At 37.6% G+C, this 17,580-nt stretch overlaps 1 protein-coding gene and 1 pseudogene across 1 annotated transcript; both read right to left on the bottom strand.

Moving 5' to 3' along the window:
- Positions 1-695: 695 nt before the first annotated feature.
- LOC138326379 (uncharacterized) lies at positions 696-8,578 on the bottom strand (annotated as a pseudogene).
- Positions 8,579-10,655: 2,077 nt separating this feature from the next.
- On the bottom strand, positions 10,656-17,452 carry LOC138325185 (location of vulva defective 1-like). The gene is made up of 5 exons (XM_069270671.1): positions 17,304-17,452; positions 15,380-16,256; positions 14,828-14,924; positions 12,486-12,621; positions 10,656-11,303 (listed from the first exon to the last, which is right to left on the bottom strand). The coding sequence occupies exons 1-5, from the start codon at positions 17,307-17,309 to the stop codon at positions 11,109-11,111; spliced, it is 1,311 nt and encodes a 436-aa protein (XP_069126772.1). The 5' UTR covers positions 17,310-17,452; the 3' UTR covers positions 10,656-11,108.
- Positions 17,453-17,580: the final 128 nt, after the last annotated feature.

The following is a 17,580-nucleotide window of genomic DNA, read 5'->3' as shown; positions in this document are numbered from 1 at the left end:
ATGACCAAAACACGCCTGCAGGGTACCAAGAGTTGGTATTGTAAATTCTGCATATGAATTTTTGTTTTGAATACTTTACATGTATTACAGTGCTGTATATGAATTTTTGTTTTGAATACTGTACATCTATTACAGTGCTGTATACGAATTTTTGTTGTGAATACTGTACATGTATTACAGTGCTGTATATGAATTTTTGTTTTGAATATTGTACATGTATTACAGTGCTGTATACGAATTTTTGTTTTGAATACTGTACATGTATTACAGTGCTGTAACAAGAATCGGAACAAGAACCATTCAGGTAGTTTTGAATTTCCTGTTGTTATTGTACAATGAGATATTAAATACAGGTGTACAATTTGCACCCATGTATGTTTATACATAACATCCAGGTATTCATATAACATAATATACATGTATAATTTCTCACAATGATCATGTCAACATATTGGACCGACCATCACTGCCCCATTGAATCTTTCTTTTTGGGATGGGGATGTGGGGCAGTGGTATAAGCCTCAGGTATGTTTGGCTAAGCCATGGCCATTGGGTGCCGTAGATCGTGAGTTTGAAGCCCGTACATTTTCATTTGAATGTCTCATGTTGTGTTAGATTTTTTATAACTTATTGTGCAAAAGTTTGATTCATTGCATGTAAAAGCAGACAGCTGCAGATTGATAATTGTAGATATCTTAATTATATCTTGGTAGTGGTGGATAAAGATTACAAAGACCGGCAACAATTTTCATAATATCATCTAAGTGATGCAACATAGTCAAAGGTACCTCATTTTTCAGTATTCGAAAAGTTTTCATATGGCAAATTGCCTGTTCTATATGAATACGCCTGTTGGCTATATCCTTAGTTTTCCTTACTTCTTGCGTGGTGAATTGACTGGCGCCTCTTCTGCCTGGGGGGATGATAAGTTCAGCAATGAGGAGCAAGAGGTCCTCTGCAATTGTGAAGCCTCTATCTGCAAGGACTTTGTCATGTGGTTCTATTAAGTCATAAAAGCCAGATGTCTCGGTTATGTGTTTGTCGCTGGTCCTTCCTCCCCAACCCTCAGAATTTGTTTGTTTGTTTGATTAATTAACGTCCTATTAACAGCTATGGTCATGTAAGGACGGCCTCCCATGTATGCGGTGTGTTGCGTGTATGTTGTGCGAGGTGCGTGTTTTGGGAGACTGCGGTATATTCATGTAGTGTCTTCTTGTATAGTGGAACTGTTGCCCTTTTATAGTGCTGTATCACTGAAGCATGCCGCCGAAGACACCAAGCAACACACCCCACCCGGTCACATACTGACAACGGGCGAACCAGTCGTCCCACTCCCTGTATGCTGAACGCTAAGCAGGAGCAGAAACTACCACTTTTATAGACTTTGGTGTGTCTCGGCCAGGGGACAGAACCCAGAGCCTTTCTCACAGGGGCGAACGCTCAACTCAAGGCCAAAAGTGAGGCGGTGCCAAGTGAGGCATTAGGAAAGATAAAGTCAGTTAGGAAGAAGAGAAAAGATAAGATCCTAAATTTAGTCGCCTTTTACGATCATGCAATAGGGGCAGCAGGTACAATTCTAACGCCCTACCTGCAGGGCCCAACCCTCAGAAACAAAGTTTATCATTCCAGAAGGAATTATACTAATAAGATATTTTGCTGTGTTGTGTTTCTTGTAGTATTGGTTTTTACAGATAGATTGTTTGGTGTTTCAGGAAATATTTTTGTACAGTCTATAATATGTCTAACAGCACTGTATAATGGTGTCTTAAAAGAGGGAGGAAGATTTTCTCTAACCTTGACTGCAGGGGGGTTAAACACAAGAGATCCAAGAACATTTGATAAAATCCTGACCCATGTTGTGAACGTATGTTGTTTAGAAATACCAAATCTTTGTGCCAAGTCTTGATTCAGCAATCCCAATCTAATTTTCATTAGAGTCAAAAGCAACTCATTTTTCCCAGACAAACGGCGATTATGACCTGTCTTTTTGTGTCCAAGTTTGTATCGCAGAGGATTTGAAGTAAGTCTAGGGCCGTTCCAGAAGTGAACTTTTGGTATTAAGGGAACGACTACTTGACAGATCTTTTCAAAGGCTGCTATACTAGGAATACCTGTATAAAATTTCATTTTTTCATCATCATCATCAATACATTTCAAGCCAAATGGCTGCATGGGTTTTTTTGGTATTTAATTTTCCAAGAGAGAAGTTCTTTCTGTGAAAGATGATTTTGGTTTTTCAATTTCTTAATTGTAATTTCTTTATCAGTGCATGAAGAACATGCTGAGCAGTCATCATAGTCATGCTCATGGCTAATGTAAGATTCACTTGCTGTGAAAGTGCGCGTAAAATTTGACGCACCAATTGAGATGTTTTGAGAGTTTGATGTGTCATGATCATCTGCAATGACTGCAGATGAAGATTTCTTTTTGATTTTTTATTTGGAGTTGGGGAATGAATAAATTCTATCTCTTTTGGGGGTTTTCTTGGAGTGATGACTGACTGATTGTGGCCTAAGTGTGGCCTAAGTGCAAAGTCGGATAAGGATTTGTTTTTGTTGGTTTGTTATCTTTAAAATTTAAAGAACATATCCCTGAATCAGATTTTGGGATCCAAATCTTTGTTGGATCATTTGGATTTCTACGGTTGACGGCTTTCACCCAACACTGCCGTTCTATTGGATTGTCCTCGGATGGAAATGTGTACAGTTTAAAAGGAGGATCACATGTACAAGGTGATTTCCCATAATTTACATTGTGCAGAACACATATTTTGCTTGCCCAAATTCTAAGTCTATAGCCACTATTATTACACCCACTCACAGAACAAATTCTATTTGACATGACTGCAAATCGGACGGTGAATAAAAATTTAAAAAAATGGCTGAAACAACAGTAATTGCAGTAAATAAATTCTGCGCAAATCTGTACATGGATGTTAATGTTACTTAGCAACTAAATAAATGTGTTTTGCACCAGTGATATAAAAATCTGGATTTTTTTTACATGTATGCACAGTAAGGCAAGAGGTTATAAGGGAAAATTTGAGCAGAAAGAGCTCTAACAGTTAAGCATGCAAAAGCAACATAGGCATATATACTGTCATGTACGCTGTTCTATATTAAAACATCATTAGTTATTATACATGTAGCAAGCAAAAGTAACATGCAAGTTCAATATATTGCACATCTAATCTATATATATTAGGAGAGATACAAGCAAGCCATTAAAGTTAATTTAAGCAGCTAGTTAGTGAAAGCTTTACTATAGTAAGCTAAAGCATATAAGGCAGTTCAAGCAGCTCCATGCATTTAAGCAGCTGGTCATTGATAAGCTGAAGCATTTACCATGCAGTTCAAGCAGCTAGTTTGCACATATTCTTGTAAATCACACATATATAGCATCAGTCCATATGGATGGTTAATATGCAGAATGAAGCACATAATATTTAACATTTCTTCTGTGAAAAGCATAGGCATGTTACTGCAGCATTAGCTACTTTGTGCATTTGGTAAAAATTCCAGTAATTCGATTCACACAAGATACAATTTAAAGTCGCATGTGCTTATATATATTATAAGCAAGGAGTTTGGTGAAAGCACTAACAACATAGACAGAATTATGTTAAGTATCATGCCTGAAAAGCATCAATCCATGGTTAGGCAGAATATAGCACAAGGGAATGATTATTGTTAGTAATTTCCATCACCAATCTGCAATGAAAATAACAGGTCTTGATATTACACATTTTGACAATTTGAAAAAAAAAACTTTTACAATTACATTTATGTATTTGTTAACATGTTAATATTACAGTATGAAAACAGTTTGACAACTGGAAATAGATGCCTAAGTTGTGTAATGTTATAAGAACTAGTCTGTTGTTTATCGATCCATTTCATAACACTCAACTAATAACTTACTCTCGTAACATGAGAGGTCATGGCCAATGGTCAGCCGATTTAAATTTCAGTTTGAAGACTGTGCCACGACGTAATGTTTCAACGTGTCCGTGCCCATTTTTGCAGAGTACTATCACGATCACTAGGACATGTTTACAATTTATTTAGGAGCAACATTTTCATCAAACATTATTTCTCATTATTGGTATTTATTTGACATGACCAATGGTCACCGTATGCGTCTGAAATTAAACTTGAAACCAGCACACCATACTCTTGAGACTGGTACTGTACAGGATCAAGTTAAAATTATCGCTCCTCGGTTATTATAAATATGTTTATTCACATATCAATAACAAGAAAATCGAAAATAAATAACCATAAATCTTTATGAATTTCCGCATTATCAATATGATCCACATACCTGTTTGTAAACAAAGCAGACGAAAATATCGTACAGTTCACTGGCAGAACCGGAAGACGGAAGTAAAGTTTAACCGTTCAAGAACGATAACTCGTGTAAACAATATGGCGGTCGTAATACTGGATTGGCCTATAGCAAAAGAAGAGACCGTCTCTAATAGAAGAATAACAAAATAACACAAAATTACCCATTTCGAAGTCTTCGTTCAAGCATAAGAAAAACGGTGGCTGTTTCAAAAATCGCGCGATTCGCCTATTATTGACATCGTTCACATTTTTATTGGCGTAGTTTCCTCATGAATTCTGTGTGCGATAATTGCGAGCTACATTACATACAAGGTAGGCAGTCCTTAATCCCTTGCTGTAAAAACTATTTGATACCGTACACGGATACATTTTACCGACAGCGAACGAACCAGCCGTCTCACTCACTTCCTTTATCTGAGCGCTAAGCAGGAGAAGACACTACCAATTTTTTAGACTATGGTTTGCCCCGGCCAGGGGTTGAACCAACGGCCTTCCTTAAAAGGACGAGCACTGAAACAGAATGTCAAAAGTGAGATAGACCTAGTGTCAAGGGTACTATTAAGAGGCAGAAAGTGACATAAAAAAAAAAAAGATCGCAAATTTAGTCGCCTTCAACGATGATTCAATAGGGTTAAAAGGTACAATCTACAAGGGCCTATGTGCGTGGTGTATAAATGTCTTCGTACTAACTGCGCTTGTGTATAGCTGGGAGGCTATGGTATACTCATGTTGCCTTATAGTAATTTCTTTCAGCTCGCCACTTTCAGTCACTTATTTAAATCTATCTGACAATCTGCAAACAAGTCGCCCCACTCCCTTGATGCTGAGCGCCAAGCAGGATCAAAAGCTGCCACTTTTACTGACTTATTTACCTCGGCTAGAAGACAGAACCTCTAGCCTTACTTCATTGAGTTGATTTGATAAACCAACGTCCAGTTGTCCTGAGTAGAAGTAATAAGACATCCCTTTACACAAGAGGCCGTCCTGAAATGACCCTTGCATTTAAATAAGACGTTAAGCTAACAAATCAATCCGAACCAAACGTACTTTGACAGCCCCTCTTCCTCTCTCGGAACATCTCTCGGAGGATTGCTTGTATGTTTGATTATATTTACGTCATATTAATAACCTGGGTCATGTAAGGCCCTGCAGGTAGGGAATTAGAATTATACCTGCGGCCCGTTTGCACGATCGTTAAAGGCGATTAAATTTAGGATCTTATCTTTATTCTTCTTCCTAACTGACTTTATTCTTCCTAATGTCTCCCTTATCACTGCCTCACTTTTGGCCCTTTGTGGAGCGTTCGCCGCTGTGAGGTTGGCTCTGGGTTTTGTCCCCTGGCCGGGACACACCAAAGTCTATTAAAGTGGTATTTTCTGCTCCTGCTTAGAACTCAGAAAACAGTGACCACAAGGATCTTAGAATTTTCGATTTTGGTGTACTAATGATTTCTTCAGAGTTCAAGAGATAACAAAAACACTGAGTTTTAATCAACATGAGAATTCGTTGAATAATGTTAAGGTATTCTTAAAATAGAAGAAGTATATTTACCTTTGTACATCTGGTTTATCGGTAGTACTCTTTCAGTTACTGTCATTGTTTAATCGGTTGCTCACGACAACACACCAGAAGAAATCGAACCAACTATTTCCCCCCAAATCATCAACTGTTTATTAAATGATATTCCTACTCGATACAGACATATACGTACGCGTTTTATTATTAAACTTTAGCTTTATTTTCTTGATAATTTGAACGACATGTGACTTTCCCCGAGTAATATTTTGCATGTATCACTAGTGTAATTAAACATACGTGTGTGACATACATTGAGCGTTCTAGCATATTTATAACAGTGCGGATATATGTTAAAAAACACATACATATTTTTCTATTGTGGTGTGCTAATTCGCAACAAATATTTATAAGTGTATACAAGTCCTTTTTCTTGCCATTTGGTTAGCTTAATTACAATAGTCGATTTATGCAAAAATATTACATGGACAAAGTCACTGTATATCAAGCGGATTACAGGATGGATAAACTAAGTATACTCATTTCTAGTCTACCACAAAATTAAAATAGCATTACCAGCATTTGAAACTTACTTTATTTGAAGCTTTCCCAAGTCTAACTGCATACACGTTAAATATTATGTCTAATGTATTTAATTCTAATAATAGTACAAAAATTAGTCCATTTTCATGTCATCATCTGAAAGAAAGAAATCCAAACCGTACACTCAAATTTATTTTTAACTTGTGTCTCAACCGTACACTATTGAAATTCAAAACCTAGTTGCGACATTAGTCTGATAGCGAACACAGATTATTGAATTTCATAAGTATTTTCAACATTATTGTAAATTGTATACCAATGAAAACGAGAAAGTCAAAACATTTCTAATATTGAATCACATTAAAACTATACCTCAATATAAGTCGGCAAATCGAAGCTGAACGAAATATCTATCTTTATTTTCTGTTATGTGTGAAATTCAAAAGCATTTTTTAAAAGATAAAAAAAAACCAGAAAATAATATTTTGGCTTGATTGAAACTTATCATACTCTTCAGCAATCAATCATGGTATCATCCGTAACGCAGGCAAATTAGTGATATAAAGCACAGTACCGTGGTCTTCATGTCGCCGAAGCGATACCGGAAACGGGTCAAAACATTGTTGCCATACTAGTTGCACTACATTGGTTGTCTCTGCCCACTTTTGATATGAATGTGCACATAGACCGAAGTGCCGCGCCGCTTTAGTCGGGACGCAAGCGCAGCAGAGACTGCAGAGAGCAAATCAACACCGTGAAATTAGCAGTTTCAAAATGAGAAAATTCGCGTTACACCCGAAAGGTGAGTACAGTGATAATCAGGAAAATGCCGGTTAGTGAATAACAAGTTTTCAATTTTGAAAAGGAAATCAATTTTGTGTTGAAACAGACAAACTAGGAAGATTTAGCTCAACATATGCAACACTCCCGGGTTTCTCAATTAATAGCGATTCTCAGTTCACATAACGGCGTATCAAATGAGTTATTACACAGCAGGCTGACTTAATTTAATTTTCCAAGTACATTGATATGACTTCCTTATGTGACCGGATGAGGTTTGTTGCTTGGTGTCTTCGGCGGCATGCTTCAGTGATATAGCACTATAAAAGGGCAACAGTTCCACTGTACAAGAAGACACAACATGAATATACCGCAGTCTCCCAAACCACACACCTCGCACAACATACACGCAACACACCGCATACATGGGAGGCCGTCCTTACATGACCATAGCTGTTAATAGGACGTTAATTAATCAAACAAACAAGCCCTGACCATAGACGAATAAACATCGAAACTTAACCCCCTGCTGTTTGTTTTCCTCAACAGATTTAGCCTTAAGCACTTCAATCTGTATTCAGAAATACGTTCTGGGTACCTCAAATTAACAACCGATAACAAGTTCATTAACATAATTTGATATGATTATTTATGTTGTAGAAATGCTGTTTGAGTACTGTTAAATTTGCTGGGCGGTTATAAATGTATCTTCAGTACTGTACTGCATCTGCTATGGATGTTCAAGGCAGCTAAGGCACAATCCCGCTTATTGGTTACAATCATGCAATTGGTGAAGCATAAAATGCTAAAACTATTCTTTGACGATGTATTATCAAAATGCCCGAATACCAAATGAGGGTAAACAGTTCAATTCTTCTCTAAACATTCAACTTCCACATTATGGACAGCAAAATATGTCATCTCTGTCATTGGTACTGCTGAGTTTTATGCAATCGGCATGCATCCAAAGGTCACATTCATCATACTTCCTGTTTGCATATTTTGCTCTTCTTCTCATGACACGTACGTGGCAACCAATACAATACGGACTTTCATGTGAGGTATTGGTTTTGGTATTTTTGCTGCTTTTCGACTTAGCCTTTGCACTTGTTGTCTTGACATTCGATCGTTTATACTTTTTCTAGGCCACACTCTCCCTCTCTGCAATTCTTCGACATTCCGCAAGTTCTGCCAGGTGCCAGGACCATTTCACGTATTGACTCGGTAGATGTTAAGTTGTCGGACAAACTTTCCAACACTAACCTTCGTTTTGTTGCAGGCTGATCTACCACAGGGAATGTGAGCGCCACCTTCATCGTAGCAGATATTCCATTTGCTTGATAATCAACGTCTGCTAATAGCTGCATATTGCTGTCCGGGCCTTCTTCCATTCTATGTTCATACAACTGTTTAGTAGGTGTGTCAAGAACGCCCTTAAAGACGCGAAAGACTTCCTCGGCAGAGTTTGAATCATGTTCTGGTGTGTCAGACGTGAAAGTGACACCACAAGCCAAGGTGGAAATAGCCAAAGGCTGCTAAATAGGGCCACTAGGGTGTTGGTCAGGGGGTCAGGGAGTGGTCACACCTCTTTTGTTTACTTAATTATCAAGCCACTGCCTGGTACTTTGGCAGTTTAGTAAACGTGTACTGGGGACAAACAGGCAGAGCGTTAGGTTATAGGGGCATGGCGTCAGGTAAAAAGGGCACGGCGCGGCGCCATGCTAATCGGGGCTGTGGGTAACACTATTTTCAATTGTGGTAACTGTGTAATGTAAGTAATTTTTGTAACTAAAAATACTAAATCGTCTGCTCCTATATCTGATAGTGAAAAATTACCATTTGTCAGCTGTGGAGCATCTTTAAAGAAAAAATAAGTATTTCCTAAGACTCGAGAGCCTACAAATTAACTATACATCGAAATAGGACTTATCGATCGCAGGGTATCAATTTACGTGATTTATATAGGACCGGATTTAGAAATTATTGAAGAAGGGGGTAGGGTAGGATAAGCGTTTTTATCACGGTTATTTCATTCAGTCTAATTACCATATTTGTTGAATATATACAAATTGCTGTTTGACTGATCCGCTACTACTGGAACAACTGTCCTCACCATACAGGGAGCAGGACGACTGGTTTGCCTGTTGTCAGTACCCTTGCTCGATTCGTTCTGAAAAGCCGCTACCGGCGTATGCCAGTCACGTGACCGGGCGATCTGGCAAAACAAGCATAACCGGCATATTCCTTCATGGCGGACATTTCTTCAGTACTTAGTAAAATTTAGATTTTTGCATCAAACATAATCAAAGACTGAATTTAAGATGATCTAATTTTGGTTAATATTATATAATGGTTACCATTACTTGCGCTAAACTTACCGTTAGCACGAGTAAGAAATATACTTCTACATGTACGTTTACAACTTTTATATTAGACAAATTTCGATTTTCGACGCGAGAATGCTCTTATGATATGACCGGAATGGGTGTGTTGCTTGGTGTCTTCCAAAACACGAATCTCGCACTTCATTCACGCTATACTTCGCATACATGGGAGGCCATCCTCATGTAGTGTGTATGAAGGACGCAGTGGGTGTTTAGGGAGACTGGTATATTTTTGTTGTGTCATCTTGTTAAGTAGAACTGTTGACATTTTTATAGTGCTGTATCACTGAAGCGTGCCGACGGAGACACCGAGCAACACACTCCGTGGTGTGGTTTAAAAAAAATATCAGCCAAGGGTGAAAGCAGTAGGCAGATAGAAATCTTTAGTTTTTGTCCGTGGTCCGTCTTCCTTCCATCCTCCGTCCTCCGACTCAAATTTCACATGCAGGTTCCCCTAGGGCCCTAGTTGTGCAAATTACATGTTGGATTTTGATAGTTGAAGTTTTGTTACCACTCTTTTTCAGAAAGTACTGAAGCGATCTGTCTCAAGTTTCATGTGCAGGTTTCCCTAGAAACCTAGTTATGCATATTACATTTTGAGACCGATCGGTGAACAAAATCGCTGACAGTCCGCCATCTTTGATTTTGATTATTAATTTTTGTTACTGCTTTTTCTCAGAAAGTAATGAAGCGATCTATCTCGTTTCATATATGTAGTATATGGTCAAAGTTTAAAAAGCAGAGAAAAGTTCCCTCTTTCCATTGTCAGACGTAGATCATTCTTTGGTGGGCGCAAAGATCCCTCTGGGATCTCTTGTTCATATTTAGCCCTATGTACTGTATAAGTACATATTTTTTGCATTGTCATAAACATAATCGTTGCGATTTGTTGAATTAATCGTTGAAGTTGGCTGATCAAATCGTTTTTCTTCATCATAAGTTTGTTTTATGACATTTACAAAAATCTAAACTTAGTTTTTTATACAAGAGGACGAACAATGATTTTCTCAAATACTTCTTATAGAGAATAGGACTGAAACATTGGTATTTTTAAGGTGATGAAAATAGTAATCCATTATAAGATCCATTATATTTTATTCAAATATCTTATAAACAACGTGATTTAAAGTTTAACATGAATAAAGTAATATTCAAAATGAAGTCCCTTACTATAACCAACATAGCCGATATCATAAGTTAAAATATGCCTTCCCATGATATATGCTGGTGTCAAAGAATTAGTGGACATACTTCAGACTCTCTAAGAATAGACTGGTGTACATGTCATAATATTGATTATAAGATAACAGCATAATAGTCACACATATGCTATATGTGCTATACCATATTTATGACAGGCATATGATGTTTTATGTGTTTCACACTCATTGGATTCGAGAATTTGTGAAACCAAATTAAGTCCAAGCCATCCGAAAATAGTTGCGTTGCTGTTTGACTGATATAGTATCATCGGGCTGATGACGCCATAAATGTCACACGACAAATTTACAAGGCATCAAAATTATGTTGCTGTAATTCACACTTGTCGGATACGAGCAATAGGTTTATTCCTCACTTTCACGTTCGAAGTAGGTTCTTTCTTTTTTACTTTTTTTGGACCCTCTTGACCTTTGTCATCTTGGTTAATCATGGTACCTGGTTCAGGATACTGATTTGTATTTTCATTTTCCACCATTGCGATTTTTTGTTCCTCGTCTTCATCCTCATCGCCCTAAATAAAGGTTTAGAAACAATGTATAAATTAATAAATACAATGTGAAAGCACTTTTTTGTCTATTGCGGGTAAAGTGTCGGTAAAACAGCGTTATCTTTTCCCTAGAAACAGCGTAATAACCCACAGTAATGTGGAGTCTAAGTACGTGATTTGCTTAGAAGATACTCCTTGTTTCTTGATAAATAACAGTTATATTTCATTAAGGATGGAAACTTTGACATTTCGCACGAGTGTAAAATATCAAAACTTTCACCTCATTAGATTGAAATTTAACTGTTATGCATGAAGAAACAAACTATTGCATGATCGTAAAAGGCGACTAAATTTAGGATCTTATCTTTTCTCTTCTTCCTAACTGACTATCTTTCCTAATGCCTCCCTTGGCACTGCCTCACTTTTGGCCTTGAGTTGAGCGTTCGCCCCTGTGAGGAGGGCTTTGGGTTCTGTCCCCTGGCCGAGACACACCAAAGTCAATAAAAGTGGTAGTTTCTGCTCTTGCTTAGCGCTCAGCATACAGGGAGTGGGACGACTGGTTCGCCCGTTGTCAGTATAATATGACCGGGTTGGGTGTGTTGCTTGGTGTCTTCGGCGGCATGCTTCAGTGATATAGTACTATAAAAAGGGCAACAGTTCCACTATACAAGAAGACACAACATGAAATATACCGCAGTCTCCTACAACCCGCACCTCGCACAACATACACGCAACACATCGCATACATGGGAGGCCGTCCTCACCATAGCTGTTAATAGGACGTTAATTAATCAAACAAACATCACACATGGAGCACAAAAATGGAAAACGACATTAGATAATCTAATGCAACATATTTATGCTTCCACAATTAAAAATGAAAAATTTATAGGAAAGATGCACGTAATATTATACTTTGGTTTGAAAATTCCCGTCAAAATTGACTGATTATTTATATTCTGTGAATTTTTATTCTTTTAATTGACCATAGCTGTTAATAGGACGTTAATTAAACAAACAAACAATTATTCTTTTTATTCATTCCTTTCCACTTAACTTACAATTTTTTAAGGACAATTATTTTTGCTGTATTACAGAATAGTTTCAATGCGGGAAGGGGGGGGCTCCAATACTTAGCAAAGTGAATTGACCTTTTGCAATTAAGATAATGCTGATAAAAAACGTATTTTACTATATGCAACACACCTCGTCTCCGACACAACACATTTTACAGAATTTACAACATCTGCAGCAGCAGCAGCAGTAATCTTGACATTTACACAGCGGACCTCTTGGGTAGACATGTCTGGCTCCAAAAGAAAACACCGGTCCAGAATAACACCTGTTAAAAAATCCCATATATAACAAACATGATGTGTATACAGACATTCAGACTGACTTATTTTAGTACATCACGTTTTACCGGAGCATGCAGGCACTATTGAAGTGGCGCGAAATTGAACGTGAATGTATTGTGACGTCACCATTACATTACATTATTATAACTGCGCTTCGATCAAGAGGTCAAGATGGTGGACAGGCTGTTTTGATCGGAAATGGAAGCAACTGCTGCTTTTCTACAGAAAACAGTTTACTAATGGTCTTTATTGACCTACATTTAAATGAAATGACTATGCGGGGGATATTGCTTTGGCTCAGTCTGTCCGTCCGATTTCAAAGCTATAACTCAAACCGTTCAACACAGCTCCTTGAAACTCTCTATATATAGGTGCCCTAGTTGTGCCTTTTGTTGTTGGGGGCCTTCAATTTTTGGATTGTTAGGTCATCTGACCCAAAGGGTCAAGATGACTTATTGTCATTGTGCACCGTCCGTCGTCGTGCGCCGTGCGTAAACTTTTCCTTTAAATCGCTACTAGTCAAAAAGTTCTTTACAGATTTTAACCAAATTTGCCAAGAAACGTCCTTAGCGGAAGGGAAAAGATTTTGTATAAATGTTGACTCTGACCCCCCTGGGGCCTGAGGGGCGGGGCCCAATAGGGATAATTTTGATAATTCTTTAAAGCGCTACATGTCAAAAAGTTTTCAACGAATTTCAAACAAATTTGGCCAGAAACATCCTTGGGGGAAGAAGAACAGATTTTGTATAAATGGTGACTCTGAGCCCCTGGGCCCTGAGGGGCGGGCCCAATATTGGAAATAGAGGAAAATTCCTTCAAAACGCTTCTATTCATGAAGTTTTTATTAGATTTTGGCCAGAAACATCCTTAGGGGAAGGGGAACAGATTTTGTATAAATGGTGACTCTGACCCCCCACCCCCCACCCCCACCCCCACCCTTCCTTGGGCCGGAGGGGCGGGGCCCAATAGGAGAAATAGAGGAAAATTCCTTCAAAATGTGCTACTTGTCATAAGGTTTGGTTTGACCAGAAACATCTTTGGGGAAATGTACCAAATTTCAGTTTATTTTTGTTACCTGCTGTTATTTTTTCAGTTTGATAATACTTGCATACATTTTAAGTTATACTTGAATAATTGTTACTTTGACCTTAATGAATTTGGTTTTTATTCCAACTACAGGGCTCGAAGGATAATGCCAAGCTTTGAAGCTTCTTGTCATTCATGAAGCTAAGTCCCGTTTTATAAGAACGCAGATTTATACGATAATTCATATGTTGTACTTTTAATGTTACAACGTGCTGTTGAAATGAAGATAGCGTTGACTGGTGTCGCTTGATGTGCTTCTGTCACGATGATATAAATCAGGTCTCTTGTGAGGGTGATCCACTAAACCCATTATGGCCTGTTTTAGGGGGTTCTATTGCCTCATAGTATTGTCTCGTGATGAGATAGTGATTATTCCATCCCTCGACAATGCTATAAGACAGAAGGCGTGTTGAGATAGTGCCCTCGCCTTTGACTCGGGCACTTTTCCATCTCTCGACAATACTATAAGACATTAGTGCCCTCTCAACCAGGCCATAACCATAAAATTGGGTATTTGTTACACAGAACCCTGACATGAAAGGGAGTTGTTGAAACTATGTAGAGTTCTGCAATGCCCATTAAATTTGTGCAGCGGGGTATTGGTAATCCACTCTGACGACAGTTTTTTTTTTGGTTTTTATTTTTTTGTGCTTCTAGTGCAATATAAATAGAGTGAAATGACTGCTCTGTATAATGTTATTGGAAGTAGTTTTCTCGTCAGTGAATTGCAGAATGCTTTGATGTCTATGACGATATGCTTCAGTGAGATAGCACCGTAAAATGGTTTTATTATTACAAGAAGATATCGTGTATATACAGCAGACTCCCATAACGTGCAGACATAGTATATTGCTAGCAGGAAAAGCCGTCTTTGAATAAGTAGTCTATATTTTCAAAAAGTTTTAAAGTCAACAATTTTCTTCTATCATAATTAGCTCCTCTGATTATCGAAAGCATCATGTGACGCATTCTATTTAGTTCTAAACATTGTTGGAGAACGTCAATATTTATTATAATATTGCGACTTGTAATCCCGTTACTAAATACCGCTTGTAATTTTAAAGGATTTACATTACCCGATGAGGTGTAAAGGATTTACATTACCCGATGAGGTGTAGACAGCACATCAGCATTGCGATAAGACAGGAAAGCGCAACCACACCGAAAAAACCTAGCATTGCCAACAAAAACCAATCGGGAACTGCAACAAAACGCAAAGCAATAGTTCGAAAATGATAAAAAGACATTTCCTCACTTTCTATATCCAATATTAACTAAATTGTGCTATTTTATGATAACTATATATTATAAACATAAAGTCATGATCAGTAACAGGTTTTTATAGTGCTTCGAATGGTATGTTGTTTAATATTCGATTTTCTTTTGAACATTGACTGAATGAAAGAATGAATATTTTCTGTGACAATTTTAGTCTATAAGGAGTTTTAGGTCATTTTAGTAAAACTGTTTTACCTCATTACCAAAAATAAGATCCCCTTAAATTACTTGTGAAGAGAAAGGAAACATTTTTTCTTGAAAAGATATAGATATGAATATATATGTTTATTTACAAAACGAAATATCTAAAAACACTATTTTGAATTTCAATCTTCAGAAATATATTCCTGATATTCTTTGAACAGATAATCTACTTACGTGGCTCGGCTTGCGATATCTCTCTGTTTACTTTGATGATGGTGTCCACATTTGGGTTGGCATAAGTAGGGACGCATTGGGGCATTGGTCCTACCCACTTATTGTTTATACAATATATGTAATTAAAACCCTGTAAAGAGTAAGCCTGGAAACACCAGTATCTGAAGGTTGTGGAATTAATGAATTTTCCACCACCAGAGGCCAGGGAGGGCGGATCATGACATCCTTGAGCATATATACTACCAAGAGTGGCTGATACGGCTTCAGTAGTTGTGGTTGTTTCCGGCTCAGTAGTTGTAGTGGTGGTTTCAGGTTCAGTAGTTGTAGTGGTTGTTTCAGGCTCAGTGGTGGTAGTGGTTGTTTCCGGCTCAGTAGTTGTAGTAGTTGTTTCCGGTTCAGTAGTTGTAGTGGTTGTTTCAGACTCAGTGGTTGTAGTGGTTGTTTCCGGTTGAGTGGTTGTAGTAGTTGTTTCCGGTTCAGTAGTTGTAGTGGTTGTTTCTGGCTCAGTGGTTGTAGTGGTTGTTTCTGGCTCAGTGGTTGTAGTGGTTGTTTCCGGCTCAGTGGTTGTAGTAGTTGTTTCCGGTTCAGTAGTTGTAGTGGTTGTTTCAGGCTCAGTGGTGGTAGTGGTTGTTTCCGGTTGAGTGGTTGTAGTAGTTGTTTCCGGTTCAGTAGTTGTAGTGGTTGTTTCTGGTTCAGTGGTGGTAGTGGTTGTTTCCGGTTGAGTGGTTGTTGTAGTTGTTTCCGGTTCAGTAGTTGTAGTGGTTGTTTCTGGGTCAGTGGTTGTAGTTGTTGTTTCCGGCTCAGTGGTTGTTGTTTCCGCTGCAGTTGTGGCATCACATGACTTTGCCCCGCCTCCTCGACATTCATCACTTTTGCCCTAGGAACATTTGATTAATTTTGTTCACTTAACTGAGGGATAATTAGAGAAAATAAGAATGTGTCAATTATGTGAGGGATATGAAATCGCCCATATTTGGTTAGGAAAATGATCTATTTTGAATAAATACAACACTACTTACTTTCTATACGACTTATCAATTTCACTTTTTTACAAGAATTTTTTTCACAGTGGTTAAATTTCACAAGACACTGTAACACACCAAACACACGTGGCAACACAATGGACACATGGGAGGCCGTTCATAAATGATGTTAATAGGATGTTAAAGCTAATAAACAAAATCAATTAAAATTTTTGATCGAGACATCATGATTGTCTGTTAAAACCTATTACATATATACTGCTGAGTGCGCTGACATATTGTTATGTTGTCTTCAAGAGATAAATCTAGCTGGACTTCCATGTAATAGTAGCTGCAGGTCTAAAGGAATGTAGTTACTTAACGTACGAAATAATTCTCTAAATAATAATTATTACATGTAAAGAAGTGGTGGGCATCTTCAGTGGGATGCCCACATGGGCATTGCCGGTAGTCTATTAAATTTGAGCGGAATAAATAATTATTCAGAGTACTACATCTATTTCTTTAATCTGCCATGCTTTATATTTGATTTTCTATTTCCATAGAATAATAAATAGGTATCCCCAACTATTTTAAAACTTCAATATCCCACGCTATGGTCGTGAGAAAATGTAGCGATGTTTTACTTTAATTAATACCCACAATATAATGTCTGCATCAAAAATCATTGTTTTAATACAATTACTAAACGAAGACTTATCCCAGATACATTTTCATTAACATTGTTTCCTATAATAATTTATGTATATTAGTTTTATGACAAAAAAGTATCTTACATATACCGTAAATTTGATTTATGACACGTTAATAAACAATATTGTTGTAAAAGGAAGACTTATCTCAGCCAGTTATCAATTATTATCGTACTACAATAAATATCCAATATTGTGGACTTAAATAGAAAGAAACCGATATCAACAATACAAAACACAATTACTTACGGGCATCTTGTCAAGTTCTCTTCAAATGATCTGCATATAATATTCAGTAGTACATAAACATGGTATAAAATATATTTAATTAAGTCCAGAGGTCTCGCCAAAACATACACTGAATAAAAGACAATGTTCGTTCCAGAAGTATTAAAGTTACGGTTCAGTGAGGTCGACCAAGCTGTATTGCACCTGTATATATATATACCTAATACTGGTGTCTGAAGGCTCAGTTCATTTTGATACGTAATTAATACACGTATCTGATCACCAATACTGGTAGGCT

Source organism: Argopecten irradians, chromosome 6 (assembly GCF_041381155.1).
Source record: "Argopecten irradians isolate NY chromosome 6, Ai_NY, whole genome shotgun sequence".
In the NCBI taxonomy this organism is placed as follows: Eukaryota; Metazoa; Mollusca; class Bivalvia; order Pectinida; family Pectinidae; genus Argopecten; species Argopecten irradians.
This window is presented reverse-complemented; position numbering and strand designations above follow the sequence as displayed.

What these genes read in the sequence shown, in the direction of transcription:
- LOC138325185 (XM_069270671.1), bottom strand. An exon ending in GATATCGCAAGCCGAGCCAC is followed by an intron (nt 14,925 to 15,379) that starts GTAAGTAGATTA and finishes GTTTTGTTGCAG; the next exon opens with TTCCCGATTGGTTTTTGTTG. An exon ending in TGTGTTGTGTCGGAGACGAG is followed by an intron (nt 11,304 to 12,485) that starts GTGTGTTGCATA and finishes ACCTTTATTTAG; the next exon opens with GGCGATGAGGATGAAGACGA.